General features: G+C 51.7%; 1 protein-coding gene across 2 annotated transcripts in view; it reads left to right on the top strand.

Moving 5' to 3' along the window:
- LOC133350178 (solute carrier family 13 member 1-like) overlaps nt 1–14,868 on the top strand; it is a 28,944-nt gene that overhangs the window by 9,771 nt on the left and 4,305 nt on the right. For both annotated transcript variants that reach the window (XM_061564253.1, XM_061564250.1), the window contains 13 exons: nt 1,066–1,194; nt 2,587–2,723; nt 3,231–3,484; nt 4,018–4,105; nt 4,224–4,260; nt 5,379–5,755; nt 6,266–6,385; nt 7,914–8,015; nt 8,995–9,093; nt 10,179–10,282; nt 10,801–10,940; nt 12,362–12,523; nt 13,832–13,969. In XM_061564253.1, the coding sequence (XP_061420237.1) occupies nt 1,066–1,194; nt 2,587–2,723; nt 3,231–3,484; nt 4,018–4,105; nt 4,224–4,260; nt 5,379–5,755; nt 6,266–6,385; nt 7,914–8,015; nt 8,995–9,093; nt 10,179–10,282; nt 10,801–10,940; nt 12,362–12,523; nt 13,832–13,969 (1,887 nt within the window). The remainder of the gene's footprint in view (nt 1–1,065; nt 1,195–2,586; nt 2,724–3,230; nt 3,485–4,017; nt 4,106–4,223; nt 4,261–5,378; nt 5,756–6,265; nt 6,386–7,913; nt 8,016–8,994; nt 9,094–10,178; nt 10,283–10,800; nt 10,941–12,361; nt 12,524–13,831; nt 13,970–14,868) is intronic.

The raw sequence follows: 14,868 nt of genomic DNA, 5'->3' as shown, positions 1-14,868 counted from the left end.
TGATGTCCGCTAGCCTCAAGATGTTTTTATTTTTTCTCCCACGAGAGTCCCCTTGCATTGGGGATGTTTGGTGAGTTTTGTTTTAAGAAGTTTCGAGCGCGGGAGGAATCTAGCGTAAGCTAAAGATGCCACGAGTTGTTTTTAATGCAGAGTTCTCTTGCCCCAGTGTATGTAGGTGGGGTCTTGTGTCATGAGTCCAGCAACGCCTTGTATCTATGTATGTTGAACTTCTTTCGCACCACACTGCTTGTAGCTAACTGTGCTTATTGGAGGTGCTTTCACCCACCCCTGCCCCCCCCATGTCTCAATGTGGGGTCGGGAGGGGGTAATAAAGGTCGACACGAGTGGGTTCACAAAGCCATTTCCTGCTTTGGCGTCTGCTGGTCACCTCGCAGTCTCATAAATTTCTCCACGATCCACCCACTCTCGCCTCCAGAGCGCAAACTTACTGGCATGCACCAAAGACAAAGATCACCCGCATAGCCTTTACAGACTGTAGGGGCAAGTGCTGTTAGCGAGCACCTATAAAAGCCGGCACGGCACACGAGGGGGTGGGTGGCCAACACCACGCCCGGCCGTCTCCACCATCACGCCCGATTCAAATCTACACAACGCTCCATCCACTCCATCAACGTGACCCCTACTCTCTCCGCATCAGTAGAGGTCAGGAGGCAAATTGTTATTTTCTGCTCTCAGGGTCTTAAATGCACTATACTGACCAACATTAATCCCTCCACGTCATTGCAAACACTGCATATAATTCAGAATCAGATTCCTGCTTGCAGTCAACATTGGTAACGAACATCTAAACCGGTCCAGGGCCTCCCCCTAGGTCGGCTCAGCCTTAATCGAGTACCTCGTTTTGTGTGTAAACATAAAAATATCAGCACTGGGGAGACAAAGGTGGTCGGGCGTGATGGTGGCCGCTCACCCCCAGGTGTACCGTGCCAGCCTTACTGTGTATTCCCCAACAGTCTGTTAAAAGCTCTATTGGGGGATCTGTATCTGTGTTCATGCGGACGTGCGCGTGTGTGCGTGCGTGCGTGTATCTACGTGCATACGCAGGAGGCGGCATGCGCGTACACGGTGCTGCTCACAGCCACGCTGTGGGTGTCCGAGGCAGTGCCGCTCGGAGCCGCCGCACTGCTCCCAGCCATGCTCTATCCGCTGCTGGGTATCATGCGCTCCAGCCAGGTGATCTGCAGCAGCGCCCTGTGCGAGGGACACCAGTTAACCCGTCTCGTCACTGCTCCGATCGTCGTTTTTAGCAGTTTTTTTACACGCTTTTAGTTAACTCACTCTGTCTGTTGTATTCTCAAATCTTGTAACTCAATTTTAACCCACTTCCCAATGTCGTATCGACTGCAAACTTGGTATACGTATGTCATACTGGTGACAATACTATATTTTATAATTTTAAAATATATATATATTTTAAGTAATATTTTTTATATCTTATGTTTCGGCTTGGGTCTCATTGTCTACGGTCAACTGACGTTGGTTGTAATTGGCCACGGCCCCTTACGTTATGGCAAGCTTCGGGGCCACTTCCTGGAGTCGTGGAGTTCTGCCATTACTCGTACGGTACATTTCATTAAAGCGGGTTTTAAAATTTTAATTTTTAATGTATATTTTATCACCCGCGGTAGCGTTTTATAATCGGCAATTATCATTGCGATAGTCTTGAGATTCATAACAACTCATCATCGTTATCAACATCGATTCTCATCAAAAATCAAACGCGGTTTCCCGCTCGAACCAGCACGTGGTGCTTGTAAGCTCCTGTTCACTGCCCTGAACCAATGGTAGGAATTCTACATTCCAATGGCAGGAGTTAGTCGCACCACATAGCAATGACAGGTGACCGCTCACCGCAATGCGGCACTCCTTTTATCGATGCCAGAAGGGTGAGCCGCCCACTCTGAACACTGTGCCGTTGATTAGAGGATACGTTTTTTCCACCATAATGCTGATGCGGTGAATCATGGTGATGCGACTTTCATTACGGTGCTGGTAATTCGATGGTGGTGTTTTGGCAGCAGGAGAGTTGTTGGTGTAAGGGCTATGATGATGATGTAGCAGCCGAAATAACACCCGATGTGGTAGCGATGTGAAAGTGACGGTGATGTCTGGTGAGGTGACAGTCACGGTGATGGAACACCGCTGTGACATTGGCGAGCTCACGCCGGCGTTATCGTTGATGTAGCTAAGTTTCAAGCAAGACACAACAATGCATAAAAAGTATAGGCATGCGTGCTCATGCTTAAAAAAACCCATCAGCATTTCCTGAGGAAATGCATTGTGGTCTCCTCATCTTAGGTCACCGGAATACATTTGAGAAAATGTGACTGCTAACGGGCCGCAGTGAAGCGGTGATAGACAAATGTGGACTGTTTTTGTGCTCATTAGGACTCGTCAGCAAAGTGTAGTCACCAATTATCACCGTTGCAATGCGGTGTATTGGAGACGGTAACGGCAACATAACGCCGATACTCCGCCGATGTCATGGGCGTCAATGTTGCGGCGATTTTTGTGGACTTGACAATGGCCGTGACGTTACCGCAACTCTTGCGGCGTCGTGCGCAGGTGGCTGCTGAGTACTTCAAGGACACCACCCTCCTGCTGCTCGGCGTCATCTGCCTCACGGCCGCCATCGAGAAGTGGTGCCTGCACCGCCGCATCGCGCTGCGCATGGTGACGGCTGCTGGCGCCCGGCCCAGCCTGTACGTTCCTGTTCCTCCTGATCCGCGGACAGCACATCCAGTGGCAGATCTATCAACTTCTCAATGGGGGTGGGGGAGGGGGCGGTGGCACTTTGGTACAACTATTGATAAAATTACAGAGACCTTTGAACTTACATATAGACAAATTTACTTACATAGAGACCCGTAGACTTACACAGAGGCCCGTAGGCTTACACAGAGGCCCGTAGACTTACACGAGGCCCATAGACTTGCACAGAGGCCCGTAGGCTTACACAGAGGCCCGTAGACTTACACAGAGGCCCGTAGACTTACACGAGGCCCATAGACTTGCACAGAGGCCCGTAGGCTTACACAGAGGCCCGTAGGCTTACACAGAGGCCGATAGGCTTACACAGAGGCCCGTAGGCTTACACAGAGGCCCATAGGCTTACACAGAGGCCCGTAGGCTTACACAGAGGCTTGCAGGCTTACACAGCAATGAGTAACGTGCGTGCCCCATCCCCGTCTTGCGCCCGCTGTCCCCAGGCTGGTGCTGGGCTTCATGGTGTGCACCGCCTTCCTCTCAATGTGGCTCAGCAACACGTCCACTTCGGCGCTAGTCATGCCGATTGCCGAGGCCGTGCTGACGCAGCTCGCCGAGGACGGGGCAACCTGCGGGGGTGGCGGCAAAACCGCGTCCGCCGTCACTAGCGAGGGCGCCGCCATGAGAGGCAATGACTCGACGACCGCCCTGCTGCCGAAGGGCGTGCGGCAAACGTCCGACCCGCAGCTGAGTTTCGGTGAGGTGTGGGGGAACCGGGGGAAGTGTGGGGGGGGGGGGGGGTGCCGCGATGATGTCCGCATTGCTTCTCACAAAGAGGGCGACCGGGGGCGCAGATCGATTTGGATTTGTTTGTCCTGTCGAAAATGTGACTGCATCCGCGGACGCCGTACGAAAAGTGGGACGTGCGCGTCGGGGGAATTTTGCTCGCGTGCCGAAAGTGAGGTGCGATTGAAATCCCTTCGGAGATGAGAGATTTCACGGGCAGAGGAGGAGAGGCAGGTATTGAGCCCGACAAGTTCCGTTTTAACTTTTATCGTTGCTTTCCTGTCGTCTGTCTTTAATCACGAATATGAATTGCGAAAGCTGCCTCTTGGAAGCAAACAAGTTCCGTTTAGTTTGGATGCGAAACATTTGAATTCGTAACAATGAAGCTGCGTTGCTCATAGACTTTTGCGTTGAGGCATCACGGTGGAATCCCGTTATTTACAATTACTTCTTCTTGATAACAAACAAAAACTAACATCAATTTGCCCGTCTTGCATGCGCCAGGCGTTGCCAGCTTTGATGTGGACAATTCTGACGACGAGATGACCGTGGACTTCAAGGAGGAGCCCACGGTGGTGACCGTTAGCCAGAGGTACAGGGGCCAACGCCGGAATTCCATTTGGCACTTAATTTGACGCACGGAAGTTTCGTCTGCTGGTGTCGGTATTACAAAGCACCTCCTGAGTTGATGACGTGTCACCTGTGTGCAGTATTCAGGATGGTGACAAGATCAGTGCCTTTCATCAGGTAAGTCGACGCACTTTCATAAAACCCATTTATCCTTTTTTTTTACATTGCGTTTGTGATGTTATGAAATATTCTATGCACCTGCTGAAGTACTCGAACACAGCTGTCTCCAAGGTTGTTGGTCTTGATGTCGACAAGCGCCATCACGTACACGTACAGCCCTATGTACTGTTGGATGAGGGCTTTCCCATGCCATACGGGAGTCATGGGTGGTTGTTTGACCATCCTTCACCACGCTGGTCAGTGTGGGTTGATAGAGGCGGGGCGCATATACGTGGGAGAATAGTACAGTATAAGGATAGATGTTTTTTCTCTGCTGCCCACGCAGCAGCCTCTAACACTGTTTGCGTGCGGTGGTCGGGCATCCAAGCACGTTCCGGCCTCAGCGCTGCTTATCGTCTTAGATCTGACGAGATTGTGAGCGTTGAGAATGATATGGTCATCAGTCAAAGTTCCAAGCATGGTCCTGCTTGCTGATCGGATAAAAGAGTTTAATTTTACTTGTGGATATTTAGTAAAATGATTTGTTTACCTTTCATATACTTTGCACTCCTATCGTGTTTTGTCCTGTTTGTTGTTGTAAGGTTCTGACCCAACCCCAACTTGGCATCTGTGAAAATTTGATTTCCTTTTAACAAAGTGCACGTTTTAACGTGAATTCATTAGTACATTCAATTAGGCTAAGATGTGCCAAATACTGCATCGCTGTGCATTCAAGCTATTGATCCGACAAAGGATTAATTACATTTGTGGTTGCGTCATTTGTAATGAATTGCAATGAAATGTAATTTTGGTCATTTGCGTTTTTTGTAAAACAAAATTTCTAATTTCAACTAAGACGGCTGCTGTAATTGCAATTTTAATTAACTCCAGGTCTGCTCTCGATTATAAACAACAACACCTCGGTTTGGTTTAATGCATTAAATTGGCATTCGCCCGCTCAGATGGCCGACTCTCTCGGCATGTCCTGGACAACGTCTTTGCAAACCTCCCGTGGCCCAGCGGTGACCCATAGGTGACCTTTCGAACTGCGACCCCGTGGTGCGAGTAATGTCCCCGCCTCTCAACGGCCTTCCGCCTGCCCCCCACCCACCCACCCACCCCCCTCGCCTTCGCAGCAAGAGGTCATCGCGGCGTCGGCAACGGAGGTCATCACGGCGCTGGACGGGCCATGCCGAGATGTCGCGACCTTCGGCCTTTCCGCCACGCCACAGGATCGCGTCGCGGGCCGCGGCGTCCCCAACGGCTGCGCCGCCGCTTCGGCCAACGACGCCGCGAGCGACGGGGAGGCAGAGGGGCGACGCGGCGGTCTCGACAGCCCGGCCAGCGAGAGGACGGTGCTCGCGGGGAAGCGAGGGTCGGCGGGCAAGGGCGAGACGAACAGGACGCTGGGCAAATGCCTGACCCTGGCCGTCGCCTACGCCTCCACCATCGGGGGACTCTGCACCATCCCGGGCACCTCCACTAATCTCATCTTCGCCGAGCAGTTCAGCAAGTGAGTTCGGTGCTGGCGTCTTGTGTGGCGGCCGGGTAGCTGGAGAAGAGTTAACTTGGAAAAGACCACGTGAAGTTAAAACGTATGGCATGCTGCCGTGGTGACAACGGTTAGCGCGGCGGATTTGCAATCTGATCTCTCCCATCCCTGCCCACCCGGCAAAACAAGCGGGTACGCCATGGTTAATCGATGGGCAGATCGCGTGTGGCGTGGTGAAGTGTGCGTACTTCCACCCCTTCTAAGACGCGGCTGGCCAGCCTGATACCCTCTGTGTGGCCTCTCTAGAGCTACCTCAAGTGGAGGCCCTCCCGCCAGCAATGGCACGAGCGAGCAATTGCAGGGCTGTGCTTTTTGCTTCCTCAATTTATAAAACTTGAAAAGGGAGGCTGAGCCTTCAGCAGGGCGCAGAGGGGAATCTTAGCCACCTCCAGCCCGCCACCCCCCCCCCCCTCCCCCGCTGCGATGATGCTGAGCGACGTGTGGTGCGTCCCGCTACCCCGGTGCGTGCAGCCGCTACCCGGCGTGCGAGTGCATCCACTTCGGCTCGTGGCTCCTCTTCAGCTTCCCCGTGGCTCTGCTGCTGCTCATCTTCACCTGGCTGTGGCTCACCTGGCTCTTCCTGGGCTTCCGGTGAGGGGGCGGAGGATGGATGGAGGAGGAAGGCGGAGGGAGGAGGGAGAAAAGGACCCGTGTATATAACTTGGGCCAAATGTACCAATGCAGGGTTTTCCCAAAATAAAAACATGCTCCTAATCCTGATACCCAATGAGGCTTTCTTGAATGGAGCAGTAGAATTGAAAGTGTCCTTCCACCCACTCGAACAAGGGTGGAACATTGCCTACCTCCTACCTCTTGACAAGAATGTCTGGGGGAAATTCCACACTGACAAGTGGATAGCACTCATTCAATTAGAATGTGTTTACCCTCAGCTAAGCATGGGCTATTTTCACCATCATCCCTATCATCATCGGCCATGCTCATTCCACTGCTGGATGAGGGTCTCCCCAAGCTGTCGCAGTCTCTCAAGGTCCTGCGATGCATCAATCTGCATGAGCTAATTTCATCGCTTCATCTTCACAGCAGACGTCATCTTAGACACCTAAGAGGTTTTTTGGTTAGATCGCGTAAATATGTGTCGTTAAACCCGCCACCATCCGACACAGCCAATTAGTAAGGTTTCTCATGTAAACAACACATGCCAATGTGTTACTCGTACAGCACACCGGTGTGTTGGAGAGTAAACCCACAATATTTACAATTCGAGTACGACGTTTCACCAGTAATTACAACTAGCATAATATTGGTCGTGAAAGCCCACTACGTTTTAAACTCATCTTAGACACGTCCCCCTCTTCGGCTGCCCCTCTGACATTATTTCTCGACCACCGGTGATATTTTCAGAGCCTGATGTTAGCTAATTATCCGTTCCACAGTGCTCGACATCCCACCGACACAGGGGGTGTGGGGGGGGCGGGGGGGGGGGGGAGAAAGGGCTCCGTCTGGGGCACGGGGTCACTTTCAGAATAGCTCCAACAAAGTCGCTGCTGCGGTCACAGCGCTAAGTTTGGCGAGTGGTCTCAGGATGGCATTCACCTCTCTCCTCCTTCACGGGGGGACGGGGGGACAAGGCTTAGCATTGGAGTTGGACTTGAGCCGTGGCAGGGGCGAGTTCCTCCAAAAACAATCCCAGTTTTTCTTTTCTTTAGAACTGCTTTTTGGTGTTTAATTTGTTGTCTTTCCCCCACACGTCTGAAAAGCAAGGTTGGCTACGTAAGGTGCGAAAGAAATTCATCATCATTCATACATACACCGTGTATGTGTCCCGACGTATGTGTGTGTGTGGGAGGGGTAGTGTAGCAGTTAGCGCGCCACACTAAGGAACCTGGCAACACCAGTTCGATTCCCGCTCACGTCCAACATCAGTGACGATTATCTGAACCGGTCCTGGGCCTCCCCTTAGGTCGACTCAACCACAAATGAGTACCTGGTGTGGTGTGTAAATATCACCACCGGGGAGACAAAGGCGGTCGGGCGTGGTGCTGGCCACCCACTGCCATGTCCCGTGCCGGCCTTCATAGGTGCTCGCTAACAGCACTTGCCCCAACAGTCTGTGAAGGCTATATGGGGGTATCTTTGTCTTTGTCTCTGTGTGTGCCAGCATTTGGGACCTGCGTCGCCTGTGCTCGGGCACGCTGAGCACTCAGGAGCGCATGTCGGAGCGGCGCATGCGGCAGGAGTACGAGAAGCTGGGCCCCATCAGGTGTGTGAGGTCACATGACCTACAGGTGCCGCCCCCTGGACTCACTCATAGTCCTCAAGCCCATGCCACACGCTTCACTCGTCGGTACCATCCGTGGTGGTATAACTTCAGTGGTTCATATTACGTGCTGTAGCCGCTAACAGTGAATGATGTGATACCCATTTGAAATGAGTGAGTTATCACGACAGGTTTGTTACCTTAGGTGGTACAAATTGCTGACGTGGTTCAGGGACCACGATTTCATTCCTCCCTCTCTCCTCCAGATTTTCACTCGCGTTTAGCCAAACTCCAGGCCAATGCGGCGTGGCACGATTTTTCGCCGGATCGTAATTGCAACGGACTTTGCGGTCTCCCACACATCCCCTTTGCAGCCTTCGCGCCAATAGCTAGCGTCGTGTACTTTAATCTGGACGTGTAATTCAAACAGACTTTAGTTTTTTCCGGCCATACTTAGCAATAAAAACAAAAATCCTTTATCTCATTGTGGTGTTGCGAACTCTTAAAGTTCATGGGATGTTAATGTGAAAATACCCATTGCATTGCATACGAAGGAGGAGCACATGTGGACCAATCGCGCTGCAAATTCTATTTGAGACGGATTCAGTGGCCCTTCCTCCCACTGGTGTACTGGCCAATCCGATGATAGCCCTCGCACCACCCCTAATCCTAACCCCACGCCTTGGCTACTTCGTTTACAAATCGGACGGCGCCGTTCACTTCCGCGGTCGAAATTTGCATCGAGACGGGGAAAAAATAGCTTCCTGTAGAAAAAACAAAGCGGCCGAATTGCTACGGGTTTCTGCCAACTCCCCCCCACCTGCCCCACCCCGCCACTGGATGCTCGGTGGGGAGAACGTGGGTTTGAATGAACGAGGCCCTTGGACATTCCAGCGCTGCGTGTTCCCTACGAGTGGAGGGGCGGGGGATGGGGAGACGCTCCGTTAACCGACGCGGCCCCCTCGCCTGTGTGGGGTTGCAGCTACCAAGAAGTGGTGACGGCCAGCGTCTTCCTGCTCATGGTGCTGCTGTGGTTCCTGCGCGACCCCGGATTCGTCCCGGGATGGGCGTCCTTCTTCCTGTACGTCCGCTCGCGCCGACCGTCAGAGAATTGCGCAATAATTTCACGGCCTCGTTGTCAGTCCACTGCCGGACGAAGGCCCTCTTTCCCCCCCCCCCCCCCCCCCCCCCCACCACGCACGCCATGTCGGTCATCATGGGGGGTTGTTTGACCATGCTTCAGCCACGCCGTTTCGGTACGGGTTGAAGGTGGTGGCGTGAGAGGCCTGCGACCGGTTCGGATGCCACTCGTCCATCTATGCGAGCCGTGGCTGGGAACTGAACTCGGATGGCCAGGGTTCGAAGCACAGTGTGCTTTCTAACCATGCCGCTGCCATTATACCCCAGAGAATTATTCAACTAGAACTTGGATTTTAAGAGCACTGTCCAAATGTATTTGTGAAAGTTGCTCATCTTTACAATGGACTTAAAGTAACATGCCACTCTCACCTCAACCTAACTTCTAACGTCAACATTGCCAAGCCCAATCCATAAAATAACCTCTCCTAACCCTAACCGTAAACTAACCCAAAGAAATATTTTGCTGCCGAGAACAACTCATTCTTTCTTACTCCTGGGCGTTTATATATATATACAGAATATTTATTTTGCGGCCGGCAGATCAAACTATTTGAAAAATCCAACATTCGCTTATACAGGGACGGGCGTCACTGACGTGCCATGCTCATAGCTCGGCATGCATGGCCCAGAGAATTCATTTTAAAATTAACATTATTTTAAACAAAATATTAACATTTTGTTCGTAAATTGTTAAATCATTATCCACCGACTCAAAGGTAAATGTGCAAATCGTTTGCATGAAAACAATGGAAATTCGCACACACAAACCGATCCATTATCACCGTTACCCATGATCAATCCACTGCTGGATGAAGGCCTCCCCAAGCCACCGCCGCCACATGTCACGTTCCCTGCGATGTATTGATCCGCCAACTAACCTGCAACACGTGAGCTGATCGCGTTCACAAGCACCGATGTGAATCGACGTGTCGTTACGCGCCGGGTGCTAAAGGCGTCTTCTTCTTCTTCTTCTCGTCGTTCCTGCTGGCACGTGCACCCCGCGCTCCTCATGGTGCGTGCGAGCAGGAAGGGCTACCAGACGGACGCCACGGTGTCCCTGCTGCTGGGCTTCCTGCTCTTCGTGGTTCCGTCGGAGAGGCCACCACTGCCCTGGCTCTCCAAGACCCAGAGTAGGGGTGCCCACACGGCCGAACACCATCATCACTGACGTCATCATTGCCTTCAACATCATCGTCATTGTCTTGGTCGCTGTTGTCATCATCATCAAAGTCGTCGTCAACATCATCGACAACATTGTTGTCATCGTCATAATCAACATAATTGTTATCAACACCATTGTTGTCAATGTAATGATCAATATCGTCATCAACATCACCATCGTTTACATTATCGTCAATGACATTATCGCTATTGTCACGATCAACAAAAGCAATGTAAAAAACAAACATCAGCGACAGTATCATTAGCAGTAGCATCATGGTCCTCCAATATCATCATCAAAGACATCAATGTTTTTATCAGCAGCATAACCTGCTCGGTAGTATCACCGGTAGCAACAACCTGTTTAGTCATTCCATCTCCATCAAACCAGACGTTCCCAACCATCGATGCAACGCATCTCTCCCTCTGATGCCGCCGTTTGTTGTCTGTACGCTTATTCAATCCCTAACTCTCGTGCGGCGCCTAGGGGTAAAACGCGCGGAGGAGTCCAGCGACAGCTGGGGCAGCTCCCCGGCGCTCATTAACTGGAAGGACTTCCAGGGCTGCATGCCGTGGGAGATCGTCATCCTCGTGGGCGGCGGCTTCGCCCTCGCCGCAGGCTGCCAGGTACGAGCCTCACCTGCCCCGCAAATCGCACTCCGCTAGCTTGATAGGGGAAGGCCACGGGCTGCCAGGTAGGAACTTCACCTGCCCCGCAAATCGCACTCCGCTACCCCGAGTGCTGAGCATGGCGTAGTGCCCACCGCTGCCCGGGGGGCACTTTGTAAGGCATACAGGGTGCATACAACTCACCCGAAAGGAATTTAAAAGGCGGGCTGCCGAGCGCTACTGGCAGCTGCTGCTCCCCGGTCACAACCGACGAGCTGGAGTGCCGAGCGCTTTGAAGAGAAGGCAGTAGAACGCTCACCACGTGTATTGCGCAACCAGAAACTAGCCTGTGGAATTTCTTGAATCTCCACCTCTTGACAAAATAGACTGATTGGACAGCCAGTGATGCAGTTCGCCGACCTTCTGTGTTCAGGTTGGGGAAACCTCGACCCCGGGACTCGGTTCCATACGAGGCGCGTAAAATGTAACGGTGTCGTACACCGTCCACACGACACAGCCAAGTCGTGATGGTCGTCACGTGGAACAGAACGTGCCAATGTGTGACTACTTCAGCTCCACCGGAGTGTTTGCTGGAGAGAAAAGCCACAACACGTTTACAACTGAGTACGACGTTTCTAATGCACCGGTGTGCTGAAGTAGTTTTAACATCGCCACGTTTTGTTCACTTGGCGAACCTTACAAACTGTCTGTCAGGTGGAGGTGGGTGTACGACACATTTACATTCACGTGAGGTAACCCAAAAAAACTTTGTCATGGATATCTATCCGCTGCCCTCATCGAGTACCAGATGGGGATATCTTCAATCTTGCAACGCTGCGTTACTAACTTTGGCGCGTTCAGTCACTTCTGACACTGCGGGGGCCTCTTCATACTCGGTTAACACACGCGTGTCGTTGTGTCTTATTGGATAACGGAACGTGTTGATGAGTGGTTGTCCACTCATGGCATCTGAAAGTCCTATTCGGCCCTCAGTGAGCAAAAGCTGGTCTTCAGATTTTGAATCTTCAGAATGTCCAATATGGGCAGGTCAGCAAACTCGCGTTGTTGCATCATCCTCCGGAGATGGCAGATGATGCGGATACCTGATGCACAAATGGAAACTTAACAACTCTCCAGTAGTAGTGTTCCAGAACAGACCATAGTACAACAAATAACGACTCAATGCCCCGATCCACAAATATGAAGGAGACATCACATCGGCGACACACCACTCCGCTACTCGTGACGATGCTGTCCACGCTTGATCACCTGAACATGAAATCGTAGTTGCTGCTCTGCGTCGACATCATCAGCCGTACAACAAGAAGCAAACTCGTCTTGGTTGGGGTGGGTGACGGAGGGGGGGGTGTGAGAACGAGGTGGAAACAAGCGAGAGCCAACCTCACTCTCCCTCCTGTCCTCGCCGCCACCACCACCAGGTGTCGGGGCTGTCCCTCTGGGTGGGCTCTCAGCTGCAGCCCCTGGGCTTGCTGCCGCCGTGGCTCGTGGTGCTGCTCTCCTCCCTGCTGGTGACCTCCGTGACGGAGGTGGCCAGCAACCCCGCCACCATCACGCTCTTCCTGCCCATCCTGTGCACGCTGGTAAGCGACCGGTGCTGTGCAACAACGATGCTGTGCATAGTGCAGGTTTTTTTGGGGGGATTGGATCGCGCAGATATAAATGCGTCGCTAAACAAGCCACCACCGACACAGCCAATTAGTAAGGTTTGTCACGTAAACAGAACATGCCGATTCATTACTAGTACAGCGAACCGGTGTGTTAGAGAGCAAAGCCACAACATTTACAATCTGAGTACGACGTTTCGCCACTAATTACAACCGGCATCAGCAGGCGACTGCCAGATTTGTAATTGCTGGCAAAACGTCGTACTCAGATTGTAAATGTTGTGGGTTTACTCTCCAACACACCGGTGTTGGATGAAGGGCCTTGGGCTTGAGAATGGCTGGACAGTTCCATTCGTGTCGTGCGTGGGAGTAAGCAACATTTCAAGATCTGCACAGATGAGTCAGGGAACCCACTTGCTGTACTGCCGTCTCCTTGATCACCTCACAGCCGAGCGTGCTTCACAAATCTCTACGCAATCCACCAACCCTTGCCTCAAATACACAGGTTCACGGACGTTCACCACGCTGATCAATGCAGGTTGGTGAAGGGGTGGGGGGCAGGGGGGGGCCTAAGACCGATTCAGATTGCACCGAGCACTGGTGCTAGCCGTGTCCAGGACTCGAACTCGGGCACCCGGGGTTCAGAGCCACCGCTGGATTTATCAACCACACCAAATGTGTGGCGAGTTGTAAAAGGCAGTACACACACGAGAAAAAAAGCCCACTTGGATTGTTACTCTACGCATGAATCACTGCAGGATATTTTATTCCACCATATGGCCGCTGAGAATGGAAGCACTTAGGTCAGTCGAACTCGCCACGCAAACAGCCCGAGTTTAGGGATTCTTAGAAATAAGTGGAAGCGCTCTTAATGGAGCACATCCTGGCCAGAAGCTATCTGCTTTTGAACAAGAGAAATGTGTATAGTATAAAAAGGGTATTCGTATGAAAATGTCACAATGTATCGACATGTTCAGGCAGAGAGCAGGTTAGTCAGTGCATTGCACTACGAACCCGGCGACCCGAGTTCGACTCCCGACCGTGGCCACCATCAAGTGGCGAGCGACAATTTGAACCAGTCCCGAGTTCCCCCTCGTCCAACTCGATCTCAAAAGGCGCGGCTCGTAAAAGTCACCACTGGGGAGACAAAGGCGGACAGGCGTGGTACACTTACTGTCGCTCTTCACAAGCGGAGGTGCTCGCCAACGGCACTCCCACCCCCCCCTCCCCGAACAGTCTGTTAAAGACTTGGCGGGGGCGATCTTTTATATTTGTCCATGCCAGTCGGAGAATATGCACGTAAACCCGCTGTACGTGGCCGTCCCCGCCACGCTGAGCACCTCCCTGGCGATGATGCTGCCCGTCGCCAACCCCCCCAACGCCATCGCCTTCAGCTACGGGTACCTGCGCGTGCGCGACATGGTACGTCAGCGCTTCGCGCACGCACGCGCACGCACACAGCCACAGGGGGGCTTGGTAACGGCGGGGTCTGACCAGGTCATGGGGGTCAGAGGTGGCGCCCTAACCCAGGGCTACACTTCCTCTTGCTTTGGCTGCGGGGTGATCCGTATTTTATTTTGGGTTAGATTGTCGTGTAGGTATAGTGTCAATTGTTTTTACTGTATAACCCGTCTACCACGCAGCGACAGAGCCAATGGAGTTGTCACGTCACGGGCGAAATGTCCCATTTGATTTGGCTTTTTGGTAAAACTGGAGGCATGTTGGAAAAAGCAGGAGTTTGACAATTTTGTCTGACGTTTCACATCCAGCGTCATTAGCTGTTTGCAAAACTGACATGTCGTAGCTACATTATAGATGTAAAGGTTAATCGATTAAAATTAATTCCTATGCCCATGAATCATAAACTACATGTAATAATCAATACTTTTTTTATAAAACAGATATTGTATCTCATACCACTCAGGAACCTGCAGATTCATACTGCAGCATACATTTTACATGCATCATCCAACAAAAATAACGACGTGAAATTGAATTGGCTTCGGCACGAATACTGCGGCTTGTACAGGAAGCATAAATCAGATAAACAATCGTAAATTTCTATCCAGTGACAGATGACTCAACACTTTGCCATTAAACCACTGGTCAGTTCACTTTTGTAGACAAAAGGAGTGGAAAATGAACATGTTTGCTGTGGCTGGATATAATTTTAAAGTTTAGTGTTATAAAGTGTATATGCAGTGAGCCGGTGTTAAAATTTGGCCAAGTTCTGCGTTCCTCTTTATATTAAGATGTTTTCAACCAATGAATGTTTATACATGTGGGAGGAAACCGGATCACCCAGAGAAAACCTACACGTG

This window comes from Lethenteron reissneri, chromosome 33 (genome assembly GCF_015708825.2).
Source record: "Lethenteron reissneri isolate LAM-NWPU_2019-01 chromosome 33, ASM1570882v1, whole genome shotgun sequence".
In the NCBI taxonomy this organism is placed as follows: domain Eukaryota; kingdom Metazoa; phylum Chordata; class Hyperoartia; order Petromyzontiformes; family Petromyzontidae; genus Lethenteron; species Lethenteron reissneri.
This window is presented reverse-complemented; position numbering and strand designations above follow the sequence as displayed.